General features: G+C 44.7%; 1 protein-coding gene across 1 annotated transcript; it reads left to right on the top strand.

Moving 5' to 3' along the window:
- The first annotated feature begins 437 nt into the window (after positions 1 to 437).
- Positions 438 to 5,544, top strand: LOC120916599 (apolipoprotein A-I-like). The gene is made up of 4 exons (XM_040327669.1): positions 438 to 483; positions 1,052 to 1,117; positions 1,925 to 2,078; positions 4,685 to 5,544. Exons 2-4 carry the CDS (start codon positions 1,075 to 1,077, stop codon positions 5,271 to 5,273), a joined length of 786 nt encoding a protein of 261 aa, XP_040183603.1. The 5' UTR covers positions 438 to 483; positions 1,052 to 1,074; the 3' UTR covers positions 5,274 to 5,544.
- The last annotated feature ends 10,635 nt before the right edge of the window (positions 5,545 to 16,179 follow it).

Genomic DNA, 16,179 nt, shown 5'->3' on the forward strand with positions numbered 1-16,179 from the left:
CTGTAGCGCTGGCGGTGTGTGCATGAGCCCCTAATCTTGTATAATAATAGTAATCTCTTGCCAGGGAATCTGTAAACAGCTGATGGGTAAGGGTTCCTTTATTTCAGGAATTTTCCAACAACCTGGAAGCAGAATAACCTCAATGCAGGTGGTCAGCATAAAAAATATATTTGCAGAATTTTCTCCAAATAATAACAATACTGACTGCCTAAGCACTTATTTGGGATAGCGGCTTTATTCCGAATTACAATAAGACATCTGTCCCTAGCCAGTGATTATATACATGACCTGTATAAGTGCAGAGTGGAGAATGAGACAGCAGATCTTTTCCTAACTCATCATCTTGAACTTTGCTCCCCAAGTTCCACATGTTAAACTGCAGACCCAGCTTATCTTCACTGATAAAGCCCTGTATGCCGGGCTATAAAAATCACACACTGCTTCATACTAATTCCATAACAGCTAGCCAACAGAGGAAAGCAGGTAAGAACAATTATGCTCTAATGTGGATATGATATGGGATAGAAAGAAGGTTTCTGTAAATGTTTGATATTCTGTAGTAAATAGGAGAAAATAGTGTCCAGCACTAGGTATTTCTTGGAGTATGTTCATAATGTAAATTTGAATTAATTAATTTATTTACCTTTCATAAACAATACATGTTGTTTTAGCATGTTTATATGATTTTGGGTTTGTAAACTTTTGTGCAGTTGTGTTTTGGCACAAGATCAGGAATTATCAAATCAAGAGAATTGTGACATCACACTTTTGGATTCTCCTGAATATTTGGCTGTCTCCTGATAATGATGTCATTTAGGAATTCTGGCAGGCTTGCCTCAAGATTGATATGACTCTCTCTTTGTTCAAGTTAATTTGCACACCCAACTGGTATCTAGTATATCTTGTGTGATATATAGAGACCTCAATACTTATTTTATGATACTGACTACCGAGACAGCAGATGCACATTTTTTGGTTCAAATTTGCAGCCAGTGAGGCACAAAGCTGCACAACACAGTAATGTAGTTCTCAATATTTCTTTCTATTACAGGTTGAGGTAAACCATTTGCAAATATGAAAAGCTTGACCCTAACCATCGCTCTAGTGTTCCTTACAGGTGGGTAAATCTGCAAAAAGTGTGGCACTATTATTTTTTATTATATATAGAATGTTTTTCTGTTCAGCCTTCCTAACTGTTCTATATTGATTAGTGCATTTAATAGACTATTATGTATAATCTATCTTGATGTGTATGTAAACTCTAAGCCTGGCCATACGTTATGCAGTTTTCTTGTACATATTTTCCCTTCAATTTAACAAAACCATATTATACGTAAAACGTAAAAAAAAAAAAAAAAAAATTGTATGAAACCATAGTTCATGTAAATTTAAAAGAAATTGCAAAAGAAAATTGTATAATGTATGGCCAGCCTAACAATAAATATATCCTTTGTTGTGTTAAATATACAATTGAAAGCTTTAATTATATAGTATCTGTTTGACATGTGCAAAATAATTGGCTGTTCATTCAGCCAAAAATCTTGTGAGCTGATCACTTATTGTGCTCTCTGCCTCTATCCTGTTATCAGTTAGCATTTTCCCACTGCTACCTTTTAGGACTACAGAACACAACCTCATGTTTTAGAGAAAAGAGGGAAGTGTTATGTAGTCCTAACCCACTTCATTTCCTAGGGTGACAACACTGCTCAGTTTAGTTGTCACGGTAGGAGGGGAAGTGTGTTAATGGCAATCTGCAATACTATCCTGTCTTGTTTAATTAAACTTTATGAATCTTTACACATCATACTGCGATAGAAATACAGTGCACATGCAAGCACTAACAAATCACAAAGAACTTGTTCTCTGCATAATGGATGTCTATTAACTTTGCAGACTGTTTGGCTAAAAACATATCTCTTTTTAGGAACCCAAGCTCGTTACCCTTGGCAGAATGAGGAACCCCAGACACCCATCCAGCAAGTCCGGGAGGCAATTGAGGGCTACCTAATCACGTTACAGGACATTGGCAAGACGGCTGTGGCACAGGCAGAATCTTATGACGTTGCAAAACAGCTCGAGTAAGTGGTTTACTGATCATTATAAATGAATTGGAAAATATCATCACCAGGAAAGTTTCAGGCTGACCTTGAATTGCAGTTTAACCTCTGTGTACAGAAAGGCTTCTTTACAGCAAGCTATGAAAATGTAACATAGACTTCCACACGAGTTAGTTCTAGCCAGCCCAGTAGATTAAAAAAAAAAAAAGCTGGATGTATTTCTAAATGCACACAATATAAATATTTGCATGAAAAAACATGGTATAAGCAAATTGGATCATGCTATTAAGGGTGAATTCATATATACTGCTGTGACAGACGTCTTAGTGCATGGTAAAATGTCTGTCACCAAAAGGACACAGGAAACAATTGTTTCCTATGTGTCCCATTCACACTGCAATGCAGCCATGCTGCTATTTATCACAGCACAGTGTGCTGAATCTCATGGAATATGTGGCAGGCGTAACTCATCGCATCCCACTGCAGTACATTGCTATGAATGAAGTGTACGTTTTGTACATTTCAAATAGTCTGTACAAAACAAAAGAAAAAAAGGGAGCCATGTGATGCAAGGAATAGTGCACCACACTGCCTGCTACCGCAGCTGGCAATGGAGACCTGCTGGAGTGGTGAATGTCTCAGGCAGGTCTCCGTTGTAGTGTGAATACTCCTCCACTCCTCGCCCCCTTACATGTCACATTTGGCATGTACTTTTTTTTGGGGGCTTCAAGAGGAGTGGGACTTCCTGTCCCACTTTCTCCTTCCGCCCAGGGACTGCTTATGCCTCGTACACACGGGCAAACATGTACGATGAAAACAGTCCGCCGGACCGTTTTCAGCGGACATGCCTGCCCGGAGATTTCTGTATGATGGCTGTACACACCATCATACAGAAATGAGAGTCAATCCGCGCGGACAGACAGCGCGATGACGTGTTCGCGCCACCGCCGCCACGATAACGCGACGACGTGCGTGACGCTGAAAGGTCAATGCTTCCACGCATGCGTCAAAGTCATTCGACGCATGCGAGGGATGGCGGCCGCTCGGACATGTACGGTAAGTCTGTACAGACGACCGAACATGTCCGACGGACAGGATTCCAGCGGGCATGTTTCTAAGCAAGTTTAGAAACATTTGCCCGCTCGAAAGCGGTCTGGCGGGCAAATGTACGATGGAATCCTGTCCGATCGGCCGTACACACAACCGAACATGTCTGCTGAAACTGGTCCGCGGACCAGTTTCAGCAGACATGTTCGGTCATGTGTACGGGGCCTTAGGCGATACGTCATATTGCCTACGGTGGCCCCTCCCTGTAGGCGATCGCCTGGGACACGTGACAGGTTTGGGACAAGTGACATTGCCTGTCCAATCAGTTAGCGCAGCTCGCGCATGCGCAGTGAGTGCCTGGCCGTGACCCCTAAAGCTGTCATGGCCGGGTGCCCACAGTTAGGATGGAGGCGCTGGCGGAGAGGGGGGGAGAGGAGTGGAGCTCCAGGCGGCGTGTCACTGGACAGTGGAGCAGGTAATTGTATGTTTATTAAAAGCCAGCAGCTATGCTTTCTGTAGCTGCTGACTTTTAATAAACATAAAAAAAGGCTGGAACTCCGCTTTAAGGTTTTCTTTATTTCCTCTTAAAGCGGAGTTCCACCCAAAAATGTAACTTCTGATTTACGTGATGGTGACCCCCTGACATGCCACATTTTGGAGGGGGGAGCGGATACCCTCTTTTTAGAGGCATCCAGCTTCTACTTCCTCCCGGGGCTCTGCGGCGCCTGAAATAAGTTTACCTCTCCCCTCCCTCCCTGCACTCTTCTGGGACACATCACAGGTCCCAGAAGACTGCCCAGCCAAGTACATGCCCGGCTTTTTTCCAAGTACGGTAGATAAAAGTCCTATTTCAACCTTACTATGTAACTGCTATGCAACTACACAACAGAATAAGGCTATCTGAACACAGATTTTTAGTAACAAGAAGACTAATGCATTTTTCTCAATAACCTCAGCTGTGAAATGTCAAATATCAAGAACAGGATCACTCAGATTTAATGGCATTCAAGAAACCATTTTGCAGCCAGTCTTTGATTTTTCCTTTGGCTAGAGTTAATGGAAAGAATCCTTTCACTTGGCATGTGCCAAACTTAATATTGGAACAAGCTAGGAACAGTGCTGTTATGCAGGGTACTGATGCACAATGGCCTTTTTGCAAGAAGGTACATCTCATATTCATCTGCAGGATTGTCTATCACCAGCTTCAGCTTTAAAGTGTTTGTAAAGCCAAAACCTTTTTTAGTTTTAGACAAAGAAGTATGAAAGGGTTTTAGCTGAGCCAATGGGTAGTATTTTATATATCGTACTTTTGTATCGTACCTTCACATATGGTTCCTTATTTGGATGAATCTACGAGCTGTAAAAGATTATTAAAGACGATAATTTTGGTAGACAATGGTCTGAGGTCCTCCGTACTGTTATGTGCTATTAAAAATGAAGCGAACCAATGAAATCTAATATCAAGGTTATCCAATATTCTGAGATTTTTTGATACATTTATTTCATTGGAGATCAGAAGTCTGGGGTACACATCTGTGTTTTTACATTTTTAACTCTTGTAAATATTTTCTTCCATTTAGTTTGAAACTCACTGAGAAGTTCGATGCCTTCAGCACTAATGCACTGGCTTTGAGGAAACAGCTGAACCCCTATGTGGATAATGTAAGGGAAAAAGTGTCTGCAGAGCTGGAGAAGGATATTCCCCTTCTCAGAGAAAAGATCCGTCCCTTTATTGAAACCTTTCAGAAAAACTGGGCTGCTGAAGTAACATCTTTCAAGGAGAATATTGCACCAGTGGTGGAAGATTGGAAGAAGCAGACCAAGGAGAATATAGACGGATTTTACAAAAAAGCCCAGCCTCAGCTTGAAGGGCTTCGCGTAAAGCTTGGTTCTGAGTTTGACAGCCTTAAAACCAAGATTGCCCCATACAAGGAGGAAATCAGGCAAAAGCTGATTGAGAAGTTTGAAGAGGTGAAAGCCAATGCTGGTCCTAGAGCAGAAGAATATAAAGCCCAGTTAGCCCAACATGCTGAAACCCTAAAACAGAGGCTTGGACCCGTGGTTGAGAACCTCAAAGAGCAGCTTGGGCCCAAATTAGAGGAAGCCAAAATAAAGCTGGCCCAGCTGTGGCAAACTGTGCAAGCCAGGATCGCTGAACGCTACGCCTAAATATAATTGTCTATTCCAGTGACTGTATGAAGACATGGTACTAGAGACGTCAATTTCCACCATCCTGTATTCCTACCCTTCCACCATAAGCATGCTGTTTACCAAAGAGGAACACATACCCATGCTGCTACTCCAAGCCCAATGGCAAAAAATGTCTATGCGGTCTGATGTAATGCTATGTTTACCTCCATTATTGAGATTACCTAGGTTCTAAGACCATGTTCCTCTTTTCTTTCATATCAGTCTGTGAATAAAATGCATTGGTAAATTATTTGTTTACTTTCTTATTGTCTATTAGTACAACAAATACATGTACAAATATATGTTAAACTCCACCAGCAGGGAATAAGACTAAAAACAATGTGTACTTCGGTACTTGACATCTACTACTGCCAACTCTATGCATTTAGGGGTTTTAAAGGTAAAACATTTTTTTCCTAAATAGCTTCCTTTACCTTAGTGCAGTCCTTCTTCACTTACCTCATCCTTTGGTTTTGTTTTAAATGTCCTTATTTCTTTTGAGAAATCCTCACTTCCTGTTCTTCTGTCTGTAACTCCACACAGTAATGCAAGGCTTTCTCCCTTGTGTGGAGTGTCGTGCTCACCCCCTCTCTTGGACAACAGGAGAGTCAGGACACTCTCTTTGTTGCAGATAGAGAAAGGAGCTGTGTGTTAGTGGGTGTCCTGACTCTCCTGTAGTCCAAGGGAGTGGGAGTGCACGACACTCCACACCAGGGAGTAAGCGTCACATTACTGTGTGGAGTTAGACAGAAGAGCAGGAAGTGAGGATTTATCAGAAGAAATAAGGACATTTAAAAGCAAAATGGAAAGATTAGGTAAGTGAAGGAGGACTGCACTAAGGTAAAGGAAGCTATTTAGGAAAAAAATGTACCTTTACAACCCCTTTAATGTCAAGGTAAAGCCGGCTGATGTGTCAATGCATCACAAAATTATATAAAACATAAATAGTGGAATGTTTAAAAACTTAAAAGAGAAGTATAGGAATATAAAAAAAACTAAAAAAGATAGACTTACTGTAGAAAATTAAAGGGAGAAGATACTGTATAAAACCAGTCACCCTGAATAAGCTGAGACAGCAACAGTGACTGGCTTTGTGCAGAAGCTTCTTGTATTAAAGATCAAAGTGTAAGAGTTGTTTAATGCTGGGATGCTGCATAGATCTGTAAGAAATACCCAGAGGACCCCAAGATTCAAGTAAGAATACAAATGGCTGTGATCCTATATTTCATATGTTCATTCTAGTGGGCATGTTGGGGGCAACTAACCTATTCTGTTTCTGGGGGATTCCAAGTCAATCTTACATATATGTTATCAGATAGCTGTACGGTATTTGGAGGTTTAGGTGTGAGGAAGGCAGGTAGCTCATGGAAAGAGCTAGTCTCTAGCCAAGAGTGATGTACCCTGCATTCTATTTTGATGCTTCCCCTTCAGGGGCAAGCCTGGGGATTTCTCCCTTTGTGGAAGGTATGACATACGCCATACTGCTTGCTATTCCATTAAGGTCCGGGTACAGTTCTAATGCTACTTTCAAACAAATGTCCCTCTCACTGAAATTATCCTTTTGCAACTGTTCAAGAACTCTGCCAACATGTGTTAGGGTGACTGTATGTAGATGCTAAACTTTACTTTATGAGTTATAGTGGGCCCGTTGCCAGATGGTCTGGTTGGTGTTAAACAACAGTAGACAAGAATGCCATGTACAGGGTGTGATTGAGGGGATGAAGTAACAGAGTGCTACTTGGGAGCCCCCTGACAGAAATTCATAAATGCTGAGAAAAGGACTCTGACTTGCGTCTTCACTTAAACAACAATGGCTAAAGTGTTGCTTTACATTGGTGGTCAGTGCAAAAATGCTCCATACTTTGGTGGTAAATAGTAGAAGGACCTCATAACACTGGTGATCAGTGGTAGAAGGGTCGGTCCCCATACACTGGTGGTTAGTGAAATATATCAATCTTACACTAATGATTAGTGGGTGCATTGTCCCATTACACTGGTGCTCAGTGGGAAAAAGACCCCTTTACATTGGAAGTTAGTTGGCGAAGACCACCTTAAGACATAGCTAAAAAAGATCATCGGTGTCATTAAAAATTTCTGTGAATTATGCTAAATATTTATAGAATAGGAGTTGCTGTCCACATCCCTAATGAAACCAACTGCAAAATAATTCCTCTAATGGGACTTTATAAGGGCAGTAACTTCTTAATGATCAAACAATGTTGAAAACATATTCAATTTTTTTTTTTGAAAAGTTAACAAGCAAATAAGTAGAGCTTAGTGATAAAATCACAATGGATGCATATACACATATGAGTGCAATTTCACATAACATACAGACATAGTTACATAGTTAGGTTGAAAAAAGACACAAGTCCATCCAGGTCAACCATAAAAAAAAATAATAATAATATCATACAGTCCCATATACCCAATTCTATACCCACAGTTGATCCAGAGGAAGGCGGAAAACCCCAGCAGAGCATGATCCAATTTGCTACAGCAGGGTAAAAAATTCCTTCCTGATTCCCCCAGAGGCAATCGGATATTCCCCGGATCATCTTTACCTATAAAATGTTATTACCCAGTTATATTATGTACATTTAGGAAAGTATCCAGGCCTTTCTTAAAGCACTAACTGAGCTGGCCAGAACCACTTCTGGAGGGAGTCTGTTCCACATTTTCACAGCTCTTACTGTGAAGAAACCTTTCTGTATTTGAAGGTGAAATCTCTTTTCCTCTAGACGTAAAGAGTGCCCCCTTGCCCTTTGTGTTGACCGTAAAGTGAATAACTCAACATCAAGTTCACTATTATGAACCCCTTATATATTTGTACATTACTCCTCCCTTAATCTCCTCTTCTCAAGAGTGAATAAATTCTGGTCCTCTAATCTTTCCTCATAGCTGAGCTTTTCTATGCCTCTTATCAGTTTGGTTGTCCTTCTCTGCACTTTCTCCAGTTCCCCGATATCCTTTTTGAGAACTGGGGCCCAAAACTGAACTGCATATTCCGGATGAGGTCTTACTAATGATTTGTACAGGGGAAAAACGGAAAATTGTATACTCGCCTTTCTGTGATTTTCCTTTCCTGACGCATCTTCATTAGGGATGAGTTCGAGTCAAACTCATGTTCGACTCGAACACAATTAGGGGTGTTCGCGGCAAATTTGAAAAGCCAGGTTACACCCTGTTAAAGTCTATGGGAGAAATCTAAAGTGCTAATTTTAAAGGCTAATATGCAATTTATTGTCCTAAAACGTGTTTGGGGACCTGGGTCCTGCCCCAGGGGACATGTATCAATGCAAAAAAAAGTTTTAAAAATGGCTGTTTTTTCAGGAGCAGTGAATTTAATAATGCTAAAAATGAAACGATAAAAGTGAAATATTACTTTAAATTTCGTACCTAGGGGGTGTAAAGTTAGCATGTGAAATAGTGCATGTTTCCCGTACTTAGAACTGTCTCTGCACAAAGTGTAATTTCTGAAGAAAAAAAGTCTTTTAAAACCGGACTTGCGGCTATAATGAATTGTCGGCTCTGGCAATTCAGAGAGAATTCATTCATAAAAAAAAAAAAATTTGCGTGGGGGTCCCCCCAAATTCCATTACCAGGCCCTTCAGGTCTGGAATGGATATTAAGGGGAACCCCACTGTCAATTTAAAAAAAAATGACATGGGGTTCCCCCCAAATATCCATTCCAGACCCTTCAGGTCTGGTGTGGATTTTAAGGGGAACTCCACCCCAAATTAAAAAAAAAATGGCGTGGAGTTCCCCCAAAAATTCACACCAGACCCCTTATCCTAGCACGTTAACCTGGCCGGCCGCAGAAAAGAGGAGGGGGGACAGAGTGCGGCCCCCCCTCTCCTGAACCGTACCAGGCCACATGCCCTCAACATGGGGAGGATGTCCCCATGTTGATGGGGACAAGGGCCTCATCCCTACAACCCTTGCCCGGTGGTCTGCGGGCGGGGGGCTTATCAGAATCTGGAAGACCCCTTTAACAAAGGGGACCCCCAGATCCTGCCCCCCCTATGTGAATTGGTAATGGGGTACATTGTACCCCTACCATTTCACAAAGGAAGTGTAAATAGTTGGAAAAAACACACACCGTAGAAAACAGTCCTTTATTAATAAAAAAAATAAATAAAAAAAATACAGTGGTGGTAATCTACTCGGTCCCAGCTCCCTGCTCCAACGTTGTCTGTATCCAGCGACGGGTGATCTCCGGTCCAGCGATGAGAAGATCCATCCATCCAGAGCGCAGCCACGCCGACCTCCTCTCTCCGCTGGACACAGCCCAGCAAATGACGCGGCTGAAGCTGTGACATTTCTTATATAGGGGAGGCGGGGCCACCCGTCACGTGACCCCGTCCCACTCTGACGCACCCTCTGCTGTGTCACTGGGGAAGCCTGGCTTCCCCCTTGCGTCAGAGGGGGTGGGGTCAGGTGACAGGTGGCCCCGCCTCCCCTGTATAAGAAATGTCACAGCTTCATCCACGTCATTCGCTGGGCTGTGTCCAGCGGAGAGAGGAGGTCGGCGCGGCTGCGCTCTGGATGGATGGATCTTCTCATAGCTGGAACGGAGATCACCCGTCGCTGGATACAGACAACATTGGAGCAGGGAGCTGGGACCGAGTAGATTACCACCGCTGGATTTTTTTATTTTTATTAATAAATTACTTTTTTCTACGGTGTGTGTGTTTTTTCCAACTATTTACACTTCCTTCGTGAAATGGTAGGGGTACCCCATTACCAATTCACATAGGGGGGGCAGGATCTGGGGGTCCCCTTTGTTAAAGGGGTCTTCCAGATTCTGATAAGCCCCCCGCCCGCAGACCCCCACAACCACCGGGCAAGGGTTGTGGGGATGAGGGCCCTGTCCCCATCAACATGGGGACATCCTCCCCATGTTGAGGGCATGTGGCCTGGTATGGTTCAGGAGAGGGGGGGCGCACTCTGTCCCCCCTCCTCTTTTCTGCGGCCGGCCAGGTATAACATGCTCGGATAAAGGGTCTCGTGTGAATTTTTTGGGGGAACTCCACGCCATTTTTTTTTAAATTCGGGGTGGAGTTTTCCTTAAAATCCACACCAGACATGAAGGGTCTGTAATGGATATTTGGGGGGAGCCCCACGTCATTTTTTTTTAAATTGACGGCGACAATTCATTATAGCCGCAAGTCCGGTTTTAAAAGACTTTTTTTCCTTTCAGAAATTACACTTTGTGCAGGGACAGTTCTATGTACTGGAAACATGCGCTATTTCACATGCTAACTTTACACCCCCCTAGGTACGAAATTTAAAGTAATATTTCACTTTTATTGTTTCACTTTTAGCATTATTAAATTCACTGCTCCCGAATAAAACGCAGTTTTTAAAACTTTTTTTGCATTGATACATGTCCCCTGGGACAGGACCCAGGTCCCCAAACATTTTAGGACAATAACTTGCATATTAGCCTTTAAAATTAGCACTTTAGATTTCAAATGTTCGAGTCCCATAGACTAGGGTTCTAAAGTTCACACGAACATTTGGTGTGTTCGCAGGTTCTGGTGCGAACCGAACAGGGGGGTGTTCATCTCATCCCTAATCTTAATGGCAGCACACACTGGGTTGTGACTCCGCTCCCACAACCTGACAGGATTGATTAACTATAAATTTGAAGAGGAGACACACCACACCATTCTCTGTATATATCATTATTAAACAGTAGGGTGGGCATCTGTGTGCTGCCATGAAGATGCGTCAGGAAAGGAAAATTCGGGAGGGTGCCAGAAAATAATATTTTTTCCCTATAATGCTGAAGAATTGGCTCTAATGATAGATCTACCGAAGTCGGCTGTAGTCAAGTGAGCAGCGTCCACTCTGTAGTGGGAAATGAAGGTATGCCTGGAAGACCAGGTTGCTGCTCTGCAGATGGTCTCTGATGAAATACCACAATATGCTGCCCATGAGGTCGCCACTGCCCTGGTCGAGTGGGCTCTGATGCCCTCCGGGATTGTTAGTTGTTGGATGGAATATGCCTTCTCAATAGATTTGACCAGCCAAGAGGCGATGGTACGGGAAGTCGCTGCTTGGCCTCGTCTGCTCCCATGTGGTATAACCAGGAGGGTATCCGTCTTCCGAAGGTTAGTTGTAGCTGAAAGGTAGCTGGAGATAGTAGATTTAATGTCCAAAGCATGAGGCTCGCCATTCTCGTTAGCAAAGGATGGAAGGACGATGTCCTGGTTGTAGTGAAAGGATGAGGCAACCTTCGGTATGAAACGATCTGAAGGTCTCGGTACCACCCTGTCAGATAAGAAAACTAAATAGGGCTCTCCAGACATCAGTGCCTGTATCTCTGACACCCTTCTTGCTGAAGTAATAGCGATGAGGAAGGTCAGCTTTAAAGTCAGGTGCCACAGCGAAAAAAAGGTGGATTGGAAAGGACATCGAGAACCACTGAGAGATCCCATGCAGGTAAAGATGGTTTTCTAGGAGGTCTGATCTTCATGCAAGCTCTCATGAATTGGATAACCAAAGGGTGAAGAGCCCATCTAGTACCTGTTTTGGCAGAAAGGGCAGATATCTGTACTTTTAAGGTACTCGAGTTTAGACCTTTATCGACGCCTGACTGAAGGAATTCCAGAACTTGGGATGGGTCTGGAGAGATGGGGTCCCAAGCTTTTTGTTGTGCCATCAAGACAAACTTTTCCCAGACTCTTGTGTAGGTGGTGTTCGTGGTGTCTTTCCTGGCTTGCATTAGAGTTGATATAACCTCTTGGAAGCAACCTTGTTCTCTTAGCCTAACCCTCTCAACCTCCATGCTGTCAGGTGCAGCCTGTCTGGAGCCGGATGGAAAAAACTGACCTTGATACAGGAGGTCTGCTGATACCAGTAGGTGGATTGGAGGTTGGGTACTGAGCTGTAAGAGGGTCGTGAACTATGGTCTTCTCGGCCAGAATGGTACCACCGTGATTACTGTGGCCGAGGATCTCCGGAGCCGGGAAAGAAATCTCATCATTATGGGAGTTGGAGGGAAGATGTACCCCAGTTCGAAGTCCCATGGGTGGACTAGGCAGTCTGTTCCCTCAGCTGATGGAAAGGGTGCTCTGGACAGCAACCTCTGGCATTTGGTATTCGCTGGCATTGCCGCTAAGTCGATCTCTGGGACTCCCCATGCCTTCGTAAGAAATGAGAACGCATAGTGGCTCAAAGACCACTTGTTGTTTGAGAGTCTATCGGCCCAGGTAGTCGGCCAGCATGTTCTGCGCTGCCGCAACATATACCGCTCTCAGATCCAACAGGTGTACTTGGGCCCATTCCATTATGGGGCGAACCTCCTCCAGGAGCGTGCGACTTCTGGTACCGCCCTGTCTCTGAATATAGGCTACTGCAACTTTGTTGACCATGCGGATAAGAACGCTCTTCCCATGTAGTAGAGGTGCAAAGGCTATGAGGGCTTAGAGGGCTGCCCGGAGCTCCAATATATTCGACACTATCCCCTGAGCTGGAAAGTGCCACCGTCCCTGAGCTGCTTAATCTCAGTAAAGCGCTCCCCAACCCATCTGGCTGGCATCCGACGTTACTACCTCCGGGTTTGGAGGAGCTATTGGTCTGAACCTTCTGAGGTTGGAAGAGTGTGTCCACCACCAAACCGACTGCTTTACGCAGTTGGGGATATGGATGGTCTGGAGCATTGATACTCCATTCCACTGCCCGAGAAAGGCATTCTGCCGAATTCTCATGTGCCACTGGGACCACTGCACCATGGGTATGGTTGATGACATGGATCCCAGCACGCTGAGGCAGGTTCTAGCCGGCAGGCGTTTGGAAGACAACAGACTCTGTATCTTCAGTATCAAGGGGTTTACTTTCTCTTGAGGAAGCTGTACTTTCTTCAGTCTGGTATTTAATTCCGCCCCCAGGGACACCATGACTTGTGTAGGCTGAAGACTGCTCTTTTTCTGGTTGATTAGCCAGCCGAAGTCCTGGAGAGTCGGGATTAGGATCTCCTGCTGACGGAGCAGAGTTTCCCGATCTTCTGCTAAGAGCAGAATGTCATCCAGGTAATGGTGTACCCGCAATCCCTTCTCCCTGAGGAGTGCCATCAGAGGTAGTAGGACTTTGGTAAATGTCCTGGGAGCCGAAGAGATGCCGAATGGTAGGCACCTGAACCGAAAATGATGTTGGATGACAGAGAAGCGGAGAAACCAATGGAATGCAGGATGAATCAGAACGTGAAGATAAGCGTCCGATAAATCTACTGACAGCATCCAGTCTCCCAGATTCACTGCCAACAGAATGGATTGGAGGCTTTCCATTTTGAAGGCCTCTATCTTGATTCTTTTGTTGAGCCTCTTTAGGTCCAAGACAGGACGTAGGTCTTCCGTACCAAAAAATAAAGGGGGATAAAATCCCCTCCCTTTTTGGTGTGGTGGAACTTCTATGACTGCCCCCTTTTGTTTTAATTCCGATACATACTGAACAAGTAACTCCCTCTTGTCTGGGGCAGATGGTATCTTGGTAGGCTGGAAGACATTCCCTGGTAATGCCCCCCCGTATTTGACAGTGGAGAGTGTCCATGGGTCCTTTATGTGGTTTGACCAAATCCAAGCAAAATACCTGAGTCTGGCACCCACCTGAGCTGGGTGGGCGGGTGAACTTTCAAAAGGACTTCTGCTGGTCCCCCGCGGTGATGGCCTTGGCCTTTTGTACTCTCATAAAGGAGGGGCGAGTATTTTTCCAGACCCTCCTGAACTCTCTGCCGGGACGATAGGACCTAGCTTCCCTGTATCTGTCGGGTAGATTACGTTTTGAAGGCAGGACCTTTTTGAGGTTTTGGTCTCCTCTCGGAGGGGATAAGCCCCGATTTTCCTCCAGTGACCTTGGAAATTGCTGAATCCAGCTTTGCACTGAATAAGTTTGTGCCGTCGTCCGGAATCTTACACCATTTTGATTTAGACGCTGCGTCAGCTATCCAGGGCTTCAGCCATAAGGCTCTTCGTGCGATCACTGAGGCTAGCATGGATCTAGCAGAGGACCGAATTATGTCGACTGAGGCTCCCGCCATAAAGTCACCTGCTAATCTAATTTCCTGTAGGGAAGAGATTACTTTTTCTTGGTCGGTTCCGTCTAGAAGGGACCTTTCAATATTGGCCGCCCATGCAGAGATGGCCTTAGCTACTGCAGCTGTGGTGATAGCTGGTCTGCAGGCGCCTCCTGCTGTTGAATATGCCTTTTCTAGCTCTAGATCGATCGAGTATACCTTGGAAGGTGACCGCGTCCTCAATCGGCAGGGTAACGTGCCTAGCAAGCCGCATTATGGACGAGCCGACAACGGGAGCATTAATTAGGGAATTGACCTTGGATTCCTTTAAGGGATACATCTTGGCAAGCTTATTGGAAAGACTAGGCCGCTTGTCTGACCTTTCCCACTTATCTTTAACGAGATCTTCCAGTTCCTCAATGAAGGGAAATAGCTTGGGGTCCTTCTCTAGTTCTGGGAAGTATTTTGGGACCTTTTGAGGTTCCATCTAGGATAAAAAAAGTGAATAGTGTGGGGTGTCTCCTCTTCAAAATTATAGTTATCCAATCCTGTCAGGTTGTGGGGGATGGGTCACAACCCAGTGTGTGCTGCCATGAATGTGTCAGGAAAATGATATCTCTCTCTCTGGAGTCCATACCTCTCTTAATACAAGAAAGGACTTTGCTCGCTTTGGAAACCGCAGCTTGGCATTGCATACCATTATTGAGCTTATGATCTACCAAAACCTCCCTAGTATGTATGATGCATGCATATTCTTAGCCCCCAAGTGCATAACTTTACATTTATCAACATTAAACCTCATCTGCCACATAGTTGCCCAATTAGACAGAGCATTGAGGTCGGCTTGTAAATTGGAGACATCCTGTAAGGACGTTATTCCACTGCATAGCTTGGTGTCATCTGCAAAGACAGAAATGTTACTTTCTTTATCGTACATCACGGGACAGAGTCTAGTAATTACTAAGTGGGTTATATTCCACCTTCAGGTGCTGGACACTGGTGTAATCAATTAGAACAGGAAGTTCCCTCCCTATATAACCCCTCCCATACTGGGAGCACCTCAGTTTTTTCACCAGTGTCTAAGGTGTTGGTCACGAGTAAACATGTGCTCTGAGGGGGGCGTGGCCTGGCAAGCGATGGAGTAGGACGTGGGTGGAAGGAGCTCCTCTGGCTGACAATCCTGTAAAGTATCCTGGCTGACTATTTCTGCTGCAAAACTCCCTGAACACTACCTGGAAACACAGGGATAGGAGGGAGGCATGTCCCCACCTAAGAAAGCATCTGCTGCGGCGGACAAACTGGCTAAATATCGCCACGATGGGGGAGAGGAGCAGGCCAAAGATGGCGCCGACGAGCCTCCGGGAGCAGATCGCCACGCGGCGGAGACGGCTAAAGTGCTGGAGGCCATAGCGGTACTGCAAGGGACGCTGACAACCAAGATTGATGAAGTGAAAATAGATATTTCACTTATGAGACAAGATTTGTCTGCGGTCCGGGAGCGGGTCAAAGAGACGGAGGAACGCATTGGTGCTGCGGAGGATGTGCTGTATCCCATGCAACGGGCGGCGGAGGGGGTGCAGCGCCAACTTCAACAACTACACGCGCACCAAGACGAAATGGAGAACAGACTCCGCCGCTGTAATTTGCGCTTTATTGGGATACCGGAGCGCACAGAGGGCAGAGACCCAGCAGAATACTTGGAACAGTTGCTGATTAGAATATATGGGAGAGAGGCGTTCTCCGCCATGTTTGCGGTGGAAAGGGCACACAGGATCCCAGCGAAACCACCTCCTGAAGGGGCCCCTCCCCGCACATTTATTGCTAAGTTCCTGAACTTTCGTGACAGGGATAAAATTATGCGATTGT

This window comes from Rana temporaria, chromosome 10, assembly GCF_905171775.1.
Source record: "Rana temporaria chromosome 10, aRanTem1.1, whole genome shotgun sequence".
NCBI classification, from domain to species: Eukaryota; Metazoa; Chordata; class Amphibia; order Anura; family Ranidae; genus Rana; species Rana temporaria.